This window comes from Camelina sativa, chromosome 8 (genome assembly GCF_030686135.1).
Source record: "Camelina sativa cultivar CO46 ecotype springtype chromosome 8, ASM3068613v1".
NCBI classification, from domain to species: domain Eukaryota; kingdom Viridiplantae; phylum Streptophyta; class Magnoliopsida; order Brassicales; family Brassicaceae; genus Camelina; species Camelina sativa.
In genome coordinates, this window is record NC_141887.1 from 29,302,497 (window position 1) to 29,319,600 (window position 17,104).

At 34.8% G+C, this 17,104-nt stretch overlaps 3 protein-coding genes across 21 annotated transcripts; all 3 read right to left on the minus strand.

The window, feature by feature from the left end:
* Positions 1-2,908: 2,908 nt before the first annotated feature.
* On the minus strand, positions 2,909-7,609 carry LOC104708924 (ribonuclease II, chloroplastic/mitochondrial). 19 transcript variants are annotated; one of them, XR_015564462.1, is made up of 15 exons: positions 7,125-7,609; positions 6,870-7,029; positions 6,665-6,778; positions 6,477-6,554; positions 6,279-6,410; positions 5,794-6,015; positions 5,425-5,607; positions 5,226-5,288; positions 5,017-5,123; positions 4,790-4,939; positions 4,543-4,702; positions 3,975-4,370; positions 3,609-3,836; positions 3,307-3,527; positions 2,909-3,169 (listed from the first exon to the last, which is right to left on the minus strand). XR_015564462.1 is itself a non-coding variant. In XM_087463026.1 (14 exons), exons 1-14 carry the CDS (start codon positions 7,430-7,432, stop codon positions 3,408-3,410), a joined length of 2,421 nt encoding a protein of 806 aa, XP_087319152.1. In that variant the 5' UTR covers positions 7,433-7,565; the 3' UTR covers positions 2,909-3,407. The 19 variants fall into 19 exon arrangements, 4 of the variants coding, with proteins under 4 accessions (XP_087319152.1, XP_087319153.1, XP_087319154.1 ...); XR_015564461.1 differs by having other exon boundaries at positions 3,302-3,527; XR_015564464.1 differs by having other exon boundaries at positions 6,870-7,041; positions 7,125-7,570.
* Positions 7,610-7,669: 60 nt separating this feature from the next.
* Positions 7,670-9,569, minus strand: LOC104708925 (uncharacterized protein At5g02240-like). The gene is made up of 7 exons (XM_010425582.2): positions 9,374-9,569; positions 8,919-9,190; positions 8,793-8,829; positions 8,572-8,669; positions 8,398-8,459; positions 8,028-8,151; positions 7,670-7,906 (listed from the first exon to the last, which is right to left on the minus strand). The coding sequence occupies exons 1-7, from the start codon at positions 9,420-9,422 to the stop codon at positions 7,787-7,789; spliced, it is 762 nt and encodes a 253-aa protein (XP_010423884.1). The 5' UTR covers positions 9,423-9,569; the 3' UTR covers positions 7,670-7,786.
* A 730-nt stretch (positions 9,570-10,299) lies between these two features.
* Positions 10,300-12,992, minus strand: LOC104708926 (uncharacterized protein C24B11.05-like). Its single transcript, XM_087463034.1, has 8 exons — positions 12,786-12,992; positions 11,796-11,859; positions 11,650-11,715; positions 11,461-11,558; positions 11,258-11,383; positions 10,891-11,160; positions 10,722-10,787; positions 10,300-10,602 (listed from the first exon to the last, which is right to left on the minus strand). The coding sequence occupies exons 2-8, from the start codon at positions 11,854-11,856 to the stop codon at positions 10,447-10,449; spliced, it is 843 nt and encodes a 280-aa protein (XP_087319160.1). The 5' UTR covers positions 11,857-11,859; positions 12,786-12,992; the 3' UTR covers positions 10,300-10,446.
* Between the last annotated feature and the right edge of the window lie 4,112 nt (positions 12,993-17,104).

Consider the following 17,104-nt stretch of genomic DNA (forward strand, 5'->3'; position numbering starts at 1 on the left):
AAAAACTCGCGGCCGAAATTGAAGTCTTGGGGAATCGTAGCGCGTAGGGATGGGGCGGTCACACTGACTTTAACAAATAACTAACTAAACTTTAAAAAGTAACAATGTGACGAATTCGCAATTAACAAAACTTCTCGAATTTATAGAATGTTTTCTAATATTACAATCATATGAAATCGACATTCATTATTGTTTTCTACTCAACTTTTATAAAATACTCCACTATGTGAAATCAGATTTTTCTTTTTAATCATGTGTTAATATGACGAACCAGTGAAAATATAAGATACTAAAACCGTTAATTGGTATAAAAAGCAGGAAAATGTTTAAAAAAATGCAACATTGTTTGTTTATTCAATGTTAGTAGCTCAGTTAATAACTTTTTTCTTTTTCTTTTTTTGTATATATAAGCCAAATAGATAGCAAACGCACGTGGACCTCACATGGGCACCTCATTCATTTTTTTTCTTTGGTCAAATTTTGCGAGTTGTGGCCAATTAGAAATCCCCACATGAACCAAAAAAAAACCCTCCGATCCGATCCAGTTCATATGCTTATATTTCACATAAATTTTGAAATTATTGAGTAGTTAGTTATATAGAACAAAAATAAAATGGTTACAAATACTATTTGATAACGGGAATGAAATCCTTTTCTTCCATCTAATATTTTACACACTAAAACGTTCTTATAGTATTATATACTACTAATTACTAATAAAGTATCATATGATAAGCTTTTTATATATATACATAAATGAGAGAGCGTCCGTAAAAGAACACCGAAAATACGGCATAACATTAAAACAGAACCATGCGTTGATGCAGTTGGGCCTCAACTGATTGCGGAGGGCCATCGTCACGTTTTACCACATACATACGTACCTCTATGCATATATAATTTCGTACGTACGCCATCTTTATGGAGTAAGAGACTACCACTACTATATACGTGGGTTAGAAAAACCACATGAATAAATGTGTGCCTTGATTTTTGGGGGGAAATGTGTGTGTGTTTTAATCGTCTGTCAAAAAAAAAAAAGACGTGCTTGTTCGAAATCTAATGTACAACTGATAACTGAAACTAATCTTTAAGACTAACAGTATCTCAACTCAACCTACGAGATTTGTAGAGTAGAACTTATAATCTATTTTATTAGTATATATTTACACTATGATAATTGTTTATAAAATATTCGACCATTATATCCATGTGGCTTCATTTATTGCGACTATTTTACAATTCTTTGAATCCTATAAATAATTGATATCAAGGTGCGTAGGCCATTTCCCTTAGGGCTACCGCATTTATAAACTAGTAGTATTTCCTAATACTACGTTACGTACACCATAAATGTTTTCACACTCTTGTTGGGGTTTTCTCGATTTTACATACTGTATTGTAGTATTTCTCTAATTAAATTGTTTACACATAAATCGTCTGTAATTGGACGTAATTAAACAAGAAGTCAACAACAGTCAGAGATTAATTTCAAGTAAAATTCCAAGACGCACATGTGATTGTTTCCAAGAATGTTCACCTAGAAGGCTAGAACTAATCATTTATGGCATTAGACGACAATTTATTGTAAAGTTTTACCACATGTGAGTTGTTTTTCTAATCGATGTTGTTAATTAAGTATTTATCAGTATGTTTACGTAAGTAATACTAGTAGCTTAATGAGAAATTAGTAACGATAAAATAATGCATGTGCAATGAATACTATTTGTTAGGGTAGTTTTAGAAGCAAACAAATCCTTAGATCTCACTTCGTCCGTACCACTTGACATAGAGAGCACTAACTTAGTGTTTCCCGATGTATAATCGAAACCGTCAAATTACTTCTTCTTGTCTTACTCATTCCTAGTTTGGGGTATACGTTTCAGTAATCATAAAAATATACAAATTGTAGATTCACTTTGGTTCTAGTTACAGTACATACATTCGTTGGTTTACTTTGTTATGTAGTATATAGTCATATAGATTCACTTTGAATTATCTTTTGTTCTGTCAATTAGCATAGCCGTCGTTCAAACTGCATGAATGAAATAAACTATCGAGTTTATATTAGTATAAGTTGATGATACATGTAAAATATCAAATTAATTAGCAACTAGTCGGTGACTGGTATTAATGGTAGAAAAACATAATGTAAGGAACATAGTAACATGAAAATATTCTTTAAAATGTGTGTGTTGCTTCACATTTAATTTTGATTGATACGCTCATCTTCTACGACGTACACTTTCAGCATTTGACTTTTTTTTTTTCCACCGCAACTAAAACTCTCGGTACAGTTTTGACTTTTTAAACAACGTTCGAATTCTTTGTTCAAAAAAAAAAACAAAAAAACAACGTTCGAATTCATTTTCTTTGTTATTTATCAACAAAAATATTACTATATTATGTCAACTTATCAATAGCTTGCAGGTAACTATGAATTAGATATACTAGATGTGGAAAAAGAGAAGCATCTCATCTGGTTCAATCATTAGCATGTAAGAGCGAGATTCGAGAGAGTATGTGCATAAAGTCATTGCAAATAGGAAGAAAGCGCAAAATGTTTTTGGTCAGCCATATTGGTGGGTGTTGAGATATATTTCCATATACTAAATATGTTTTTGTGTTTGCCAAAAAAAAAATATGTTTTTGTAAGATAAAATCAACGGTCAATCTTATTTAGAAAACAAAATATCATTTGTTTTAAATTATTAAATAAACAAAAACCCGAAAGGTCCGAAACCAAAACTAATTGACAACAAGCTTAACCACTAATTAAGAAATTACATTTTAGGAGGTAATATAATACTTTCAATCTATAATGTGAATTCCATATGATTATATCTGACCTAGCTTAAACTTCAAGCCACACAAATTGGAAGTAACTAACAATTTTAAGATCTTGATATATCAAGTGGATACTTTTCTCAAGGCCTTCGAGTGTTGTTTCAGACATTAGATCGATCAAATTCAACATTGAAATTGTATTCACATGCCCTTTTTTTCATGTGCTCTACAGAACAAAAGCAAGTTTCCTATATTGACCGACAATAACACCATGATGTAAAACTGTATGAACCCTATAACTACGTACCATATTACCATGAGCTCAACTCTTAAAGCAGATCATAGCTCGAGCCACCATTGGCTGCGTCCATCAGCAAGTTTCCTTATTACCAAAAGAGCAAACTAATGTCTATGACTATGATTCATCGATTTCATATATATCTGAAGGCTTAGATGCAGAAACAAAAACTTTTCTATCAGCGCCAATGTTAAAATATGAGTGAAGATTAGTTACCTTACCTCTCTTGCAAACACAAGCTCTCTATCAGTTTCAGGTCTCTCCATATTTAGAGAATCTGAGTTTTGATGAATTCCCCGGGAACTATGTGATTTTAATTTCTTCAGATAATCTCTTTGAAAAGAATAAGATCGTCGCGGGGATGAGCTTCTTCTACTCGAACTTGGATTTCATCTCCCACTTGTTTTCCTTCTGACACCCACGCAGTTGCTTGAAAACCCACCTGGAAACATTTTACCCAGTGATTCAACTTCCTATAAACAGCTTCTTATGAGAAAATATTCTGGTGGTATTAAACAATTACCTCAACCAACAAAAGGGATGCAATCCGGTCTTTGACAAATCTCAAGATCAATGCGTTGTACTTTTTACCCTTTTCTTGTCTTCTGAGAAACTCTATTACCCAATAGCGGAGACCGCTGTTTGAGAGTTTTCTCACCGCTTTGCTTTGCATGTTTACGGATGCTGCTATACCTTCTAACTCACCAGCCGAGAAAGGAAAATTGTCACCTCCTCGAAGAAAAGCCTTAATCTGTAATTCAAACGACATGCTTGCAAATTATTGAAGTGGTTAATGTTCAAATGAAGGATAAGGCAGAAATCACAATTCACAAGTTCGTGTACTGAATTCACCTCACTGATAACCAAATTAGATGGTAAAAAGGTCTACCTGGTAGTGTGCAGTAAGATCCATGTATCGACGAATGGGAGATGTGAACTGAACGTAACCAGGAATTCCAAGCACTCCATGTCGAACAGGACATCTAAAATTCATTTCTGCAGCACGCATTACTTTGACAAGGGATGACGAACGTACGGGTCCTTCTGGAAGATGCGCAAATGCAGATACATCAATATTTGACTGTGGCTGTCCTCTATATGGTAATGGAATATTATGCTGAGACCCAAACGTTGCTATAACTTCCCCACAAAGAATCATCATTTCAAAGACAAGTCTCATCGCTCGTTCTGCCTGATTTTCTACATAGAGATTTATCACAGGTTCTGGATCCTCAGGATTCACCACTTTGATACGAGTTTCTAGTGTAGTTGTGTCTACTGCACCCTGTGTAAGCCCACAAAAAAAGCAGGTGTTACAACCAAAAAGCAGCATCGAGCAAGAACCTTAATGCTCAAAGAAGCCTCTACTGAAAATTTTAGAGAAGATAAAACTATTAGCAAAACTATCTTTTATATGATACGAGTTTAATAACAGACCGCAGAATACTCAAACCAACCTGTTCGCTGCGCCATTGAGAGCGAATGAAAGCTGCCTCAGACAGCAATCTCAGTTCAGCTTCTTCTTCTAGGTTCAAGTGAAGCAGCTCCGAAGCACTTTCATATGTCAACATATAGGTCGGTCTGATGATAGAGTTATCTACTAAATATTCTGCAATACTGTAGCAGGGAGTTGTAAAGTACTTTTAAAGTTCACAGCACACGAAAGATTAGAACTAGAGAGAAGAGCAATGAATATTGAGTTACCAGCCATCAGGATGTAGGACAACGGACACAGAGACAGCATTGCAGTTTTCTCCCTGTCTTAAACTCATTCCTTCCATGGCAAGTTTCTCAGGAAACATCGGATAAGTAGCCGTAGGCAGAAAGACAGAAGTTCCCCTTCTCCTCGCTTCTCTGGAGCATATACTAACAAGTCAAGAGTGCCCAAAACATTTGCTCTTATAGTGATCAGAGACATCCATCGAACTTACCTGTCCACTTTACTCCCAGGTGTGACATATCTAGCAGGATCAGCAACATGTATCCAGATCTTTATTCGTCCATCCTGCAATCTCGTTGCACTGAGGGCATCATCAAGCTGCAGAAAAGAGAATACTCACATTTAAATGAGATAGCAAAAGACTTGATTTTCAAACCTAGACCTTGCAGAATAACTATTAGGAGACTTGAAAGCATTTACCTCATCAGCCTCATCAACATCAATTGCATAAACCTTCAAGTGTGTGAGATCAATCCTTCTGACCTAAAAAAAAGTCTGAGAAAGTAAGCATTTTGAACCTCAGAGAAAGATTGTGGCAAGAATTTACTAAAGCGCCACAAACACGAGTGTAAATATCTTCATATAATACAAATATCCCAAATCAGGGCAAAATGCTCACCGCATCAATATCAGATGATTCTGAAAGAAGAACTTCCGCAGCTTCAGTGATAGCTTCTGAGTGGTGGGTTGGGAGATTCAGCTTAAGCAGATCAAGATTGACATGTACAGGAAAATATCCAATATCTATGAGAAGATTTAGTGCCGAGACCGATGTTTTCTGTAACCCCATGGATTTTAAGATCTGCCATGAATCAAAAACAAAGAAAACATATGATATCAAACAAAAATTGACAGCTCGCAACAACCAAACAGTTAAAAAACGAATAGAAGACATAATAAGAGAATATTCTTTCAACGATTTCGTTTCACATCCACATAGTAACAGCTGAAGAGATATTATCACAGAAGAAATCTATGGCTGACTCACCGTTCCGGCCAACTTCCGCTGGTCAGTGGTTGCCCATGCATCAATAGCATAAGCTTCAAGTGAGCCAATCTTATCTTGCAATTTATCATCAGCTAGCCATGAAGATTTGGGGGGCTTGGCGTGACTAGGCGCCTTCTTGGCAGACTTCAACAATTGAATAAACTCCTGAAACTCTTTCTCTTCTGCCTCCTTCACGCGTTGCCTTCGTAAAAGCTCTTCCACCTATCATCATCAGAGAAATGTCTTCAGGAAAAATCATGTCAAGCAATAGAAGAGTCCAAACTTGCCCAATCAAGTTCTCTTTGCATTAATCACATATCATCAAACCTAATAATAACATCACCCAACAAGCTATGTTCTCCAAGCACTGTTACAAATTCATTTACACTAAATTATTTCTTGATTTCACAGATTTGTTGAGTAAAATAGCGACAGAGATCACCTAACCTAAAAGCGAACACAGGCAAAAAATGCAGAAGAAATACCTGTTCAGTAGGCCGGGGGCTATATATTGATCGAGAACCTTTTGACTCTAAGACAGAAAAGTATATCTCGTCTTGTGATAGCAAAAAATGAGCACAATAGCTTTCAAGGGAATCTGAGCGACCATATATCATCTGCAAATTTAAAAGCATTATCAAACCACATGCTCAAACCATTATACTAACTTAAATATATAGTACCTCTGCTAACTCTTCTGGGGTCACAGGTTTGTTCTTCTCAAGTAACTCGATCCAAGCAAACTCAAGCAGTTGGGGATCCTGCATCGAAATAATAAGTAGAAGCTCATTCATAGATAACATGACAACTTTATCTTAGACTTGAAGTCCTAGAAAAACAATTCTAAAACCTTTACAATGTCAATACGTACCAAATTCTCCTGAGCCCTCTGGAGAAAATCAGCAAGTCCTGTATGGTCAAAATTATAAACACCCGGGACGATGTACGTAATTTGCTGGGGTTTGATGGAACAAGTAACACCATTCTGCACCATTAAAGTTTCTTAAGTCTAGCAATCTGCAAGCACTGCACCAAAACTATAGCATGAAAATGAGTACTAAAGTTTCGAGTGAAACCTGATCAAAGACCATCCAGTTCTTTTTGCCATCACGTCTATGAGAAACTGCCAACAATACCCTGTCTGCGTCCTTCTTAAACTCCAGAAGCAAACCCGCCTCTAGTTCCTGGTTTACTAGCTTATCTTCCAGAACCTCTCCATAGCTTGTTAATTTCACCCTACAGGTTCACCTAATTAAACAATGAACAACCCACTCCAACCAAAAACAAAGCACTAAAAAGCAAGAAAAATCTTCGAGAATACTGAAACGTACTTAACACTGGCACGAACTCTTAATCGGCTTCGCTTACGCCTGTTGATGGATTCGAGCTCTTCGGAAACACTTTCGACTAGACTATGAATGCAAGACGAACAGCTCGTAGCATCGCCACCTCCATTATTCCCGAGAAACCGCCTCTTCACGCGGATTAATGGAAAATCTAACCCTAATTTTGAGAATTCACGGAGATGAGACGCTCTAAGGCGCTGAATACGGTGGCGAAACAAGGAGACGGGAGGACCGCCGCAAGAAGTGGCGGCGCGAATGATGGAGCAACCATTGATTGCCCTCACCGACATCATCGTTGCTTCAGTTGAAGAAAGAGCCACCGAACGATGAAGAAGCAGCAAAATCCGAACGATATCGGAAGTGAGCAAATCGCTCTCTTACTCTGTGTTCTTGTGGCGATAGAAAAGGCAAATGAAGCGGGTGATAGAAACAAGAAATACTAAAGTTTTGCCCTGTAGTTTTAATAAATCATGAAACGTTTGTCCATAGTTTAAATTTTATCTATTCAGACCCAACAAATTTTCTTCGAATTTTAGATAACGTACTTAATATTATGGGCATCTTTCAAATTGACCCCAGAGATTTTATTTTTGAAGGTTTGATACATAATGTCTCAAATGTTCTTATTCGTAACAAGGATAAAGGATCTAAAAACGAGACGTGACTTGAGAGAAGAGAGCCTTGAAGTCTTTGGTTGGAGTACTGGTTCCCTCTGGCTTTGAGCCAAGATCGAAAGCTTTGTTCTTGGCTTCCTCGAATAGCAATGCCTGTACTTTTTGTAAAGAAGAAAGATCAAGATCAGAAAATAATAATTACATTAAAAGATTGAAGAACTGGAAGGGAGGATGTGAAGATTTGATTAAGAAAATAAAAGGCAGGTGAGTAGACCTGAATGCAGACTTCTGCAACATCAGCCCTAGGGACAGTTTTTGTGTTTGTCTCAAGAAGCTCATCGTCTTTACCAACTAGCAGCTCTCGTACACTTCCTTCCTTATCTAGAAGTCCTCCAGCTCTAAGTTCACCAACAAACAAAGTTTGGAGTAAACAAGAACAGATATAATCAAGAAAGAACAGGCTCAAGAATATCAAGAAAACCACTCATTGACCCACGGAAATGAAAAGCTTGATTGCTTACCACCAGGACAGCAATTTAGCAGAAATTTTCTAAACTACAGAACTTGAGGTGAATTTCGATGTGGTAGTAGTATATAAAGGATCTTGTTGTTAAAATAGAAGCATTGTAAAGAATTTGTTTAACCTGATTATGGTGTAAGGAGTTCCAGAATCAGCAAGGTACTGCTCAGCTTTTCTCTTCCACACCTGAATCAATATAAGGTAGCCGAAATTGAGCCACAGAAGCCAAGTGTTGCTCGCCATATAAAAAAAACAAACTCAACTTGAAAAAGGAAACACAATAGAAATTTCCACCAACCAGTATATTCCCATTTCCAAGTTTGTTCAAAGGATGATCCGGATTGGTTCCTCCCATTGACCCGACCACGACAATGTGCTTAACACCAGCAACCTTGGCTGTTCAAAGAAGCTCACCAAATTAGGCACTTCAACACTTTGACAAGCCAAATGCAAAAAAAAAAAAAAAAAAAAGCACAGAAGACACTAGAGCAAACGATATGGAAAGAAATGTCCACCTACCAGCATCTATTTGATTCTTCTGGCCAATCCAATCAACCTACACAAAATCAAAACGTGTTAAACTGCAATGAATTCAAGGTGAAGTTCGAAGGAAAAGGTTTAAGATGTTCATGGTAATTAAATTACTTGTTCAGGATATTGTCCATCTTCGAAAATGAACTCAGGTCTTCCACCTTTGGTGGGATCAAAACCGGGTTTCATTTTAGGCACAGCGCTAGTGAGAATCACAAGCGCATCGATCCCTTGAACCGCAGGTTTAACGCTCTCAGCAACTGTTATATCCCCAATGAAAACATCATCTCCTCCTCCAATTTTCTCTTTTCCATCAGCAGTTCTAACTAAACCCCTTGCTACAAACTTGTCTGAACTCTCCTTCAGCTTCTTGTACACAATCTGGCCTATCAATTCCAAATAACAACTAATAAAAGAGAGTCGCATGTTCGAATCATAAGCCATAACTTTACTAAACCCTAGGATTCTACATAATCTCCCATGGAATACGCGGTTTTTCTCAGTAAACCTAACAGGACGAAAGCAAACTAAAATCAAAATCGAAAGCAACGAAGTAAAGCAGGGATTACCTGTTCGTCCACTAGCGCCGGTAACGAGAACGGTGGGAAGATTCGCCATTGAAGAAGTTTGAGAACGCTTAAGATTTTTTGGCTAAACGTAAATATCTCTCTCAAAGCCATTCAAGAGAGAAAGAGTGTATGGAAAGAAGAATCAGTGTGTGAGCAGAGAGCATTCATGACCGTCAGATTGTAACAGTTGTTTGTTGGTTGGGGCGACACGCGTCGTCTTTTTATCGGTCAGTGACTGACACTCTTGTTAATCTCTTTGGGCCCATCGCAATATATATCTTGTTCAGTAATGGGCCAGATTTGTTATTTATGACAATCTAGCAATTTGAATTGGTAACTAGATGCCGTTTCCATAAACCAGTCACCAAAGAAACGACATGGTTTCCACAGGTCAATGTGTTTTTAATGCAAAACTCTTTTTTTCATTAACTAAACTGCAAAATTATTGACTTTTTTTTTTTGTTTTGTTTCGAAACAACTGTAATTGTCATGTCAAGTCTGTCATGAGATATTTCAAAATAAAATGATATAAAATAAAATACTTATATTACTACTCAGCCATTTCAACTAATGAAATTGTGAACTGAAAAACAAATCTAATATTTTATTTTACATAATAATTATTTCAAATACGACCGTATCAAAATTTATAGCATATGCTGGAAAGTATATAGCATGTATATCTGTTTATTATATAATTTAATGTAATGTATGATAATATTCTTTGATTTTCGAAGATATTATAAACTAAAAGTTAAGCCAAATTACAAAGTTTCCAATTAATCAAAAAATTATAAAATGAAAGTTTCTGGTTATATATGTAGCACGAAACTTAAATACTATTTATGTAATGTATTTTTAAATTATAAGTAAATATCCCTTACACGGTAGATATTTTAATTTTGATTTCTCTTATATACACTCGATGGAAATAAATTTCTCATTTTTTATTTAAATTTATAAACACAAGTCGAGAAAAACAAAAATGACATTACGCAATTTGAAAAAAAAAAAAAAAAAAAAAAACTGAAAATGACAGTGGTGGGAAATTAGGTACAACGGCGAAAACACTCCTAAGCTGTAACAGATGTCTCAACGGCGACCTTGCCGGAATATCCAACATCAGGCGACTTCATGTCGGATTCCCATAACTCCGGTATCGCCTCTTTCAGGTTGTGAATGTTTTCCAAAGCGTAATCTGCTCCTTTGACTTTGTTTGATTTACCAACCTGAAAACAACAATAAGCTCCAAAGTCAATTTCAAACCCTTAATTAATATTGAACAAAACTATCAGAACTATTTGATAATTAAATTTGATTCCGGTTAGGTTAAACCAACTTGTCGTACCAGAACTGTGTGAAGGCCAACGCGTTTTCCAGCTTGTACGTTTCGGACACTGTCCTCAAAGAACAGCTGCGACGAGAAATAATATAAAAAACTTTAGTCGTTTGTTCACGTTTTTTTTTTAAAAAACTCGGAAAAAAATCGTAATGATTAAAGATCCGGTTTGCTATACCGTTCGGTTAGGATCAATATTGGCGATTTCTATGGCTTTCTCAATAGCAGATTCAGACGGTTTACACACAACAGGCGTTTTGGGAAGTGAGCTGACCGGTTCAGACCGGTGGAAGTGTCCAACGATATCAAAAATCTCGGGATTTTTAGACGCATCGATTTTGTGCATCTGGTTAAGCGTTTCGAAACATATGATTCCTTCGAAACAATCCTCTAATCCCAACCTCTTCAACGCCTTGGCCGCGTGAACTCTGTCCGCGTTCGTAAAGATCTGATTACGTGAATAAAAAAATGTTTATTAGTTTTTTATTCAAACTATAGTATCGTATTAAACTATATATTAAAAAAAAAGTGAATGCGACACGTACGACTTTGCGGAGAGGGAGGCTAAGCAAGAGGCTGCGAATAACAGGGTCGGGTTTTATGTTGTCATACGTTAAACGACCGTGGACGAAGCTGTGGTACTCATCGTAGTCAAATTCATATCCGATCGCCTAGAGAACAAGAATATGTTATTACAAAATTGTAATTAACAAAATGTAAATGAGAAAGCCTAAGGATGATGTCGTACTCTAAGACCGGCCATTGTGGTTCCATAGTTCTTGTAGAGAAGATCAGACAATTCGACGATTTTGTCCTTGGGTATACCGAGTTTCTCGACCATATAATCTATTAAACCGGAAAAGAAAAAAAAAACATTTTCAGAAATGAAGTGTTTGTTAATCAATAAATCGATTGTGAGAGAAGAAATATTATTTACCTTTGATGTTGTTTCCACATTCTCTTGCGATTCCGCTGCTGAGAGGGTAAAGAGTATCGTCCAAATCTAAAGAGAATTGTGGTAAACTGGTCAGGAAACTATTCGCGTAATGAAAAGTAATTGGTTTATTCCGGTTAAATACGTACCGAACAAGAGACAGTCGTATTTCTGCGACGTTGCAAGCCCGTACCGGTTCTCGAACTCCATTTTCTGAAACAATTTGATTGGACGATCAGAGACAGAAATCTTTGATAATTTTTAAAAGGGTGTTAATTCTGAATCACAGAGATTTTTTGCATGGATAATAATGACCGATTTGGATTTTTTCAGATCAGATTTGTACTTTTGAGATTGAAAAAAAACAGAAATAATTATGTGTAATGAATGGACAAAAGTTGCTTATGTCCCAAGAAAGTGGGGATAAGATTTTTTTAAAACGTGAACTGAGAGATTCAGCGAATTGCAACCACTAATTGAGTCCTCCTAATAATTATTAGTACTACGTATACAGACAAAACATATAAACATACATGTACGAATACGTATCGGATTGTATGTAACACGTGTGTGGACAACGAAAATTAACTTGTGTATATGTATTAACCCAATATTTAGCAACTAAACTACTAAAGATAAGATTGATCTCTGTCAAAGAAAGAAGAAGATAAATTGGTTGCGCAGTAATTTGACTGGATTTGGCTAATGGCGTAATTTGACCATTTTAAACCCGGTTTTAACCGTAATTTGACCATCGTTTGACTTCTTTGACTTAAAATAGCTCTGATTGGCTATGATGGATCCCGGTTGAATGTTTGGTTTGAGAGCTAAAAAGATATTTTAACTTTGAAGTAATTCTATCTTTTAAGTAACTAACTAGCACGGCTTCAAACCAAATTTTACAACTTTTTAACCAAATCAAGTTTAGTTTTCAAATTATACCATCACGAACAAAATTTAGATAAATGTACGGAAAATTAGTGACTTTGCGACGATGAAATTAACGGTGATTTTTGTTTTAATAAATGCTAACTTAGAGAAGAAAGATAAAAAAGCAAAAAAAGGGGATGCAGTTCGTAAACGTAACGAGGAAACGAAATGGCGTTGAAGGAGACTTTAGTAATCTGTTTTAAAATTACCTTAAGCCTTTGAACAGAACTGCGAATGAAGAAGACAGCTAGACAAAGAGCAGCAGAGAGTATATGCTAAGAGAGAGAGAGAGAGAGAGAGAGAGAGAGAGGAAGGTGGTGGGGGGAGAGGGATATAGAGAGGCAACGAAGGGGTTTATATAGCAAACTCTCGGTGGCTCTTTTCGATCATTAAAAGCTATATTTGCTGTTTTATTTAAATTAGTTAATTGTATTTTCTCGTCCTAAGTCCTAACTACTTTTTTTTTTTTTTTAAATCCGCGTGTTTTCTAAGTTCTAACGTACAAGTCAAATTAAGAAGATGACTACGCTAATGCTTCTTATTTCGTGCTAATATATTCGATACGATACGATCATCGATTGCTATAATTTCGAGGAATATCATGTACTATATAGTCTATAGTATATGCATGATTGTTTCGTAGAAAGAAATATATGATGTCACAATTCATTAATTGATTTATGGAAATTAGATTTTTTTTTTTTTTTTTGAGTTTATGATATGGCTTTTAAATAGAGAAAAAACATAGTGTCTGATTTTTTTCAAAACTTAAACCTCCCTATAAATTATTTTCTATGTTTATAATAAATAATATAAACCTCCTTATAAATTATTGTCTTCATTTTTATTTTATTTTATAAACCTCTTTATAATTTATTTATTTTCATGTAAAGAGAACGATCAAGTAAAGTTTTCCTCGATAGAAAATCTAATTTTGGAGAAACACTTGTATTATTATGCGTTATATGATATATCCAAGCTTGTTGTGAATCTAGATATATCGAGAATCTACGTGACTGATAATAACATTTCCTCTCCTTTTTAAGGATTTATTTAGCAAGCCAGCTAGCTTCTTCTTCGAATATAATTACTTTTGATTTTTGTTTTGGTCCAATGATTTGGTTCATGAGTATTACTTTTAACTTCGGATATTTGGATTTCGATCGTATAATCTTGATTGTGCAGCTGTTGCCAAGACTAAAACTGCTACAGACCAAGTAGTTGATAATTAACATCATTTATATAAGATAAATTTATGGAAAGTTGCTTAACATACCCAAAATAATCGATAATACGTATATGTCTAGTCTAAAATACAATAAATATTTCAAGCTTTCTTTTATTTTCCGTCACTAATTGGTTGATTGGTTTTAATTATTTTAACAAGAAGATAGGATCAAAAGCCGATCCTATCTCTTTGGTTCCAATTATTGAGGAACTAAAAATCATTTTAACTTCTTTTGTTTTATGACTTTTTGTGTTGCGTCTAGTTCCTAAACCCAAGGACACACCATATAATTAACAACTTCACATGTGTTTAGACTCAAAATTTGGAATTTATGGACTCACTAGATTATTTGTTTTTGAATCTCATCAATAGCTGTGACAATATCAATTGAGAATCGACTTTGACTGTTTCGTCCGTGGATCATCTATACACTATATAGCTCCTCTCGTCTCTATATTATATTCTTGTTTATACGCTACTATATATTTTGAATTCACAAAACATGGTTTTCGATTGTAAATAACTCCATGTGGGCGGGTAAATGGTCATAATGCTATTTCTTCTTCTTAATTTTTTTTTTTTGTGTGGCTAATATTTGTTTTTGATATTTACAAAAAAAAAAATGTCATTAACCAAAGTAAGTTTCGGATCACGTGGGAAAACACTATGAATTTCCACTTTGTTTCTACAGTAGTTAACAATAATCTAGTTCGCGGTGCAATGACATCATCATACTTCAAAGTTTTTTTTTTTTTTTTTTTTTTTTTTTTTTTTTTTTTTTTAATTCAAGGATAATCCTAATCCCACATAGGCCCAGACTAATCCCCTGGGAAAAGGGCAATCCATAGATAGGCCCCCTTCCAGGTATTCAAATGGGTCGAAAGCAAGGACCCATACCCATGTGGGTGTCCGAGAATTCGTGAGAAAGTTCCTTCCAGCAGGGTTCGAACTTGAATTGTGTTTGCAACCAGAGCCCGTCCTTACCATTAGGCCAGGAAGACCCGGACGATACTTCAAAGTTCAAACTAACACAATAAAACTTTTAACAATTGGATTACCACAATGTGGTTTGAAAGCATCGGTTGTAGAAAAAAATGAAAAAGTTATATGATAGGCCAGTTCGATTCATTGTTGCATGCATGCAACCTTGAAGCTTCCACTTGTTGAAGCTTCTTCCACTTATTTATCTGATCCCTCCACTTGGAGCACGAACTCTTTGAAGATGGCCACGCCAAACACGAGCATGATCAATTACAAATTATTTTCTTTGATAATTTTTATTATGATACCAGTTTGGTTTTTGTACTTTGTACTCGTTACTTAACGTTGCATTCTATTTTTTTAAAAAATTATATTGTTGAGCATCTTTTGAGAGAACTTCCCACTGTTTTTTTTTAATTTGTTTTTTTTTTTTAATAACTTCCCACTATTACATACTCTTAACTATTTCTGGTTTGAAAGCATCGGTACAGTGAGAAAAATGCACAAGCAGGGCGGATCCACCTTGAGCAAGGGTGGTGCATGTGCACCATATGAAAAGTATATATTGTTTAATTTGTATTGAAATTGTTAAGGTTGAAGTAGCTTAGTGGTGAGAATGCACCAGTTAATTAAAGAGATCGCTGGTTCGATTCCTTCCTTTCCAGTTTTTGCACCTGGTATAAAGTTTGGCTAGATCCGCCACTGTGCACAGGTTATGTGATGGTCAGCTCGACTCATTGTTGCATGCATGCAACCTTGAAGCTTCCAGTTGTTGAAGCTTCTTCACCTAATGTCTCTGAAATATATCGTTGACAAATGAATGTGAACATATATGATGGGTGATATATAGTATTTAATGACATGTACATCATGCGTCGATATTGCATATCTTAAAAAACTGTTAATTTATATCTGCCGCCCATACCGGTGAACATTAAGTATTTGTGCTTATATATAGTTAAAATTTGGGGTACAAATTTAATTGTTAACGAGTACATACCAAATCTATAAATTAAAAAAAAAAAAAAAAAAAAAAAAAAAAAAAAAAAAAAAACTTAAATGCAACATTTGGTAGAAGATATTCTGGTTTTGAAATTACTAGATTAATAATAACTTAAGTATTTGTGCTTATATATACTGTAGTTAAAGTCTTTTTGGAAGATTGAAATTTTGAAATTACTACAAGACGACAAAAAAGAAAAAGAAGAAATTACTACAATTTCGGTTAAGTTTGAACCAAACCGATTCGGTTACCTCGATTAAACTTAATTTGGTTTGATTCATTTGTTCATGGATTTATTACGTGTTTTCATATTATGAAGTCGCAACTTGCACGATTGTCCTGATTTCTGAAACTGAAAGCATATCGAACAAAATTATTACTTAATTAATTGGATTAAAAATATTAAAACAAACAATCCTTTCAGATATATTTACCGATCTCAATATCTAATTCATGTTATTAAATACAAAATAAATAAAAAATACTATATTAATCGGGAATCATTTAACGGTGTGAACCTAAAGATTCACTTGTATCATTGCATCATAAAGATGTCCCCATGTACTAAAAGACTCGAGAAATACAAATATTCAATATTCATACCGTGTATAAATGTATATCACCAGTCTTTTGAAATGTGGTGGTATACGAAGGCATATTAAAAAGAATATTGTTATCTGGAGTGTACCATAAAAGTGAATTTATTTTTAGTAAGCTATCCCAAAAAGTAAACCAAAGCTTAACAAGTTAACATAATTCAACCGAGACGACAATTTCATACTAGTAAATAAGTGATATTTTGAATAGTTTGAAAAAGAAAAAAAAAGTATCTTGTGCATAAAAACCAAACACAAAATAAACTCGCGTGGCTATCTATGTGTACGACTAATCAACAATTTTTTAAAACTTTAACACATTATAATATATTTCAAGTTTTAATCCCAAAAATTAGTTTATTATAATACGATTATATATTAAAAATTAGGGGGAAAAAAACTAGATCTCAAGATTATATCTCGTGTAGCTAAACGATTGATGCTTTTCACAAATTTTGTTTTTGATTTTTATATCTAAAAAAAAAGATATTTAACTTTGGAGGTGTATAGTTTTACCAAATAAGTTAAGACGTGAATATAACATACTAAAGTGCGAATCTGTCTGAATATAATTATGTCATCAAAGTACTATATGTTGTTAACACATAGAAGAAAAAAATATGGGGTGGAAAATGAAATGGATCTACAAAGTGGCCATATAAATGGTACCTTTCGAAAAAGACAGAAGAGTCGAAATTTAGGAGGAAACAACACAGCTGT

Coding starts and splice junctions, on each gene's coding strand:
- LOC104708924 (XM_087463026.1), bottom strand. CDS start 7,432: ATGATGTCGGTGAGGGCAATCAATGGTTGCTCCATCATTCGCGCCGCC. Junction 6,555..6,664: donor AGAGGGCTCAGGAGAATTTG/GTACGTATTGAC, acceptor ATTTCGATGCAG/GATCCCCAACTGCTTGAGTT. Junction 6,411..6,476: donor CCCCAGAAGAGTTAGCAGAG/GTACTATATATT, acceptor TTAAATTTGCAG/ATGATATATGGTCGCTCAGA.
- LOC104708925 (XM_010425582.2), bottom strand. CDS start 9,422: ATGGCGAATCTTCCCACCGTTCTCGTTACCGGCGCTAGTGGACGAACA. Junction 8,152..8,397: donor ACTCCTTACACCATAATCAG/GTTAAACAAATT, acceptor TGGTGAACTTAG/AGCTGGAGGACTTCTAGATA. Junction 7,907..8,027: donor TTGCAGAAGTCTGCATTCAG/GTCTACTCACCT, acceptor CAAAAAGTACAG/GCATTGCTATTCGAGGAAGC.
- LOC104708926 (XM_087463034.1), bottom strand. CDS start 11,856: ATGGAGTTCGAGAACCGGTACGGGCTTGCAACGTCGCAGAAATACGAC. Junction 11,716..11,795: donor ATACGACTGTCTCTTGTTCG/GTACGTATTTAA, acceptor AATTCTCTTTAG/ATTTGGACGATACTCTTTAC. Junction 11,384..11,460: donor CCACAATGGCCGGTCTTAGA/GTACGACATCAT, acceptor CTTGTTCTCTAG/GCGATCGGATATGAATTTGA.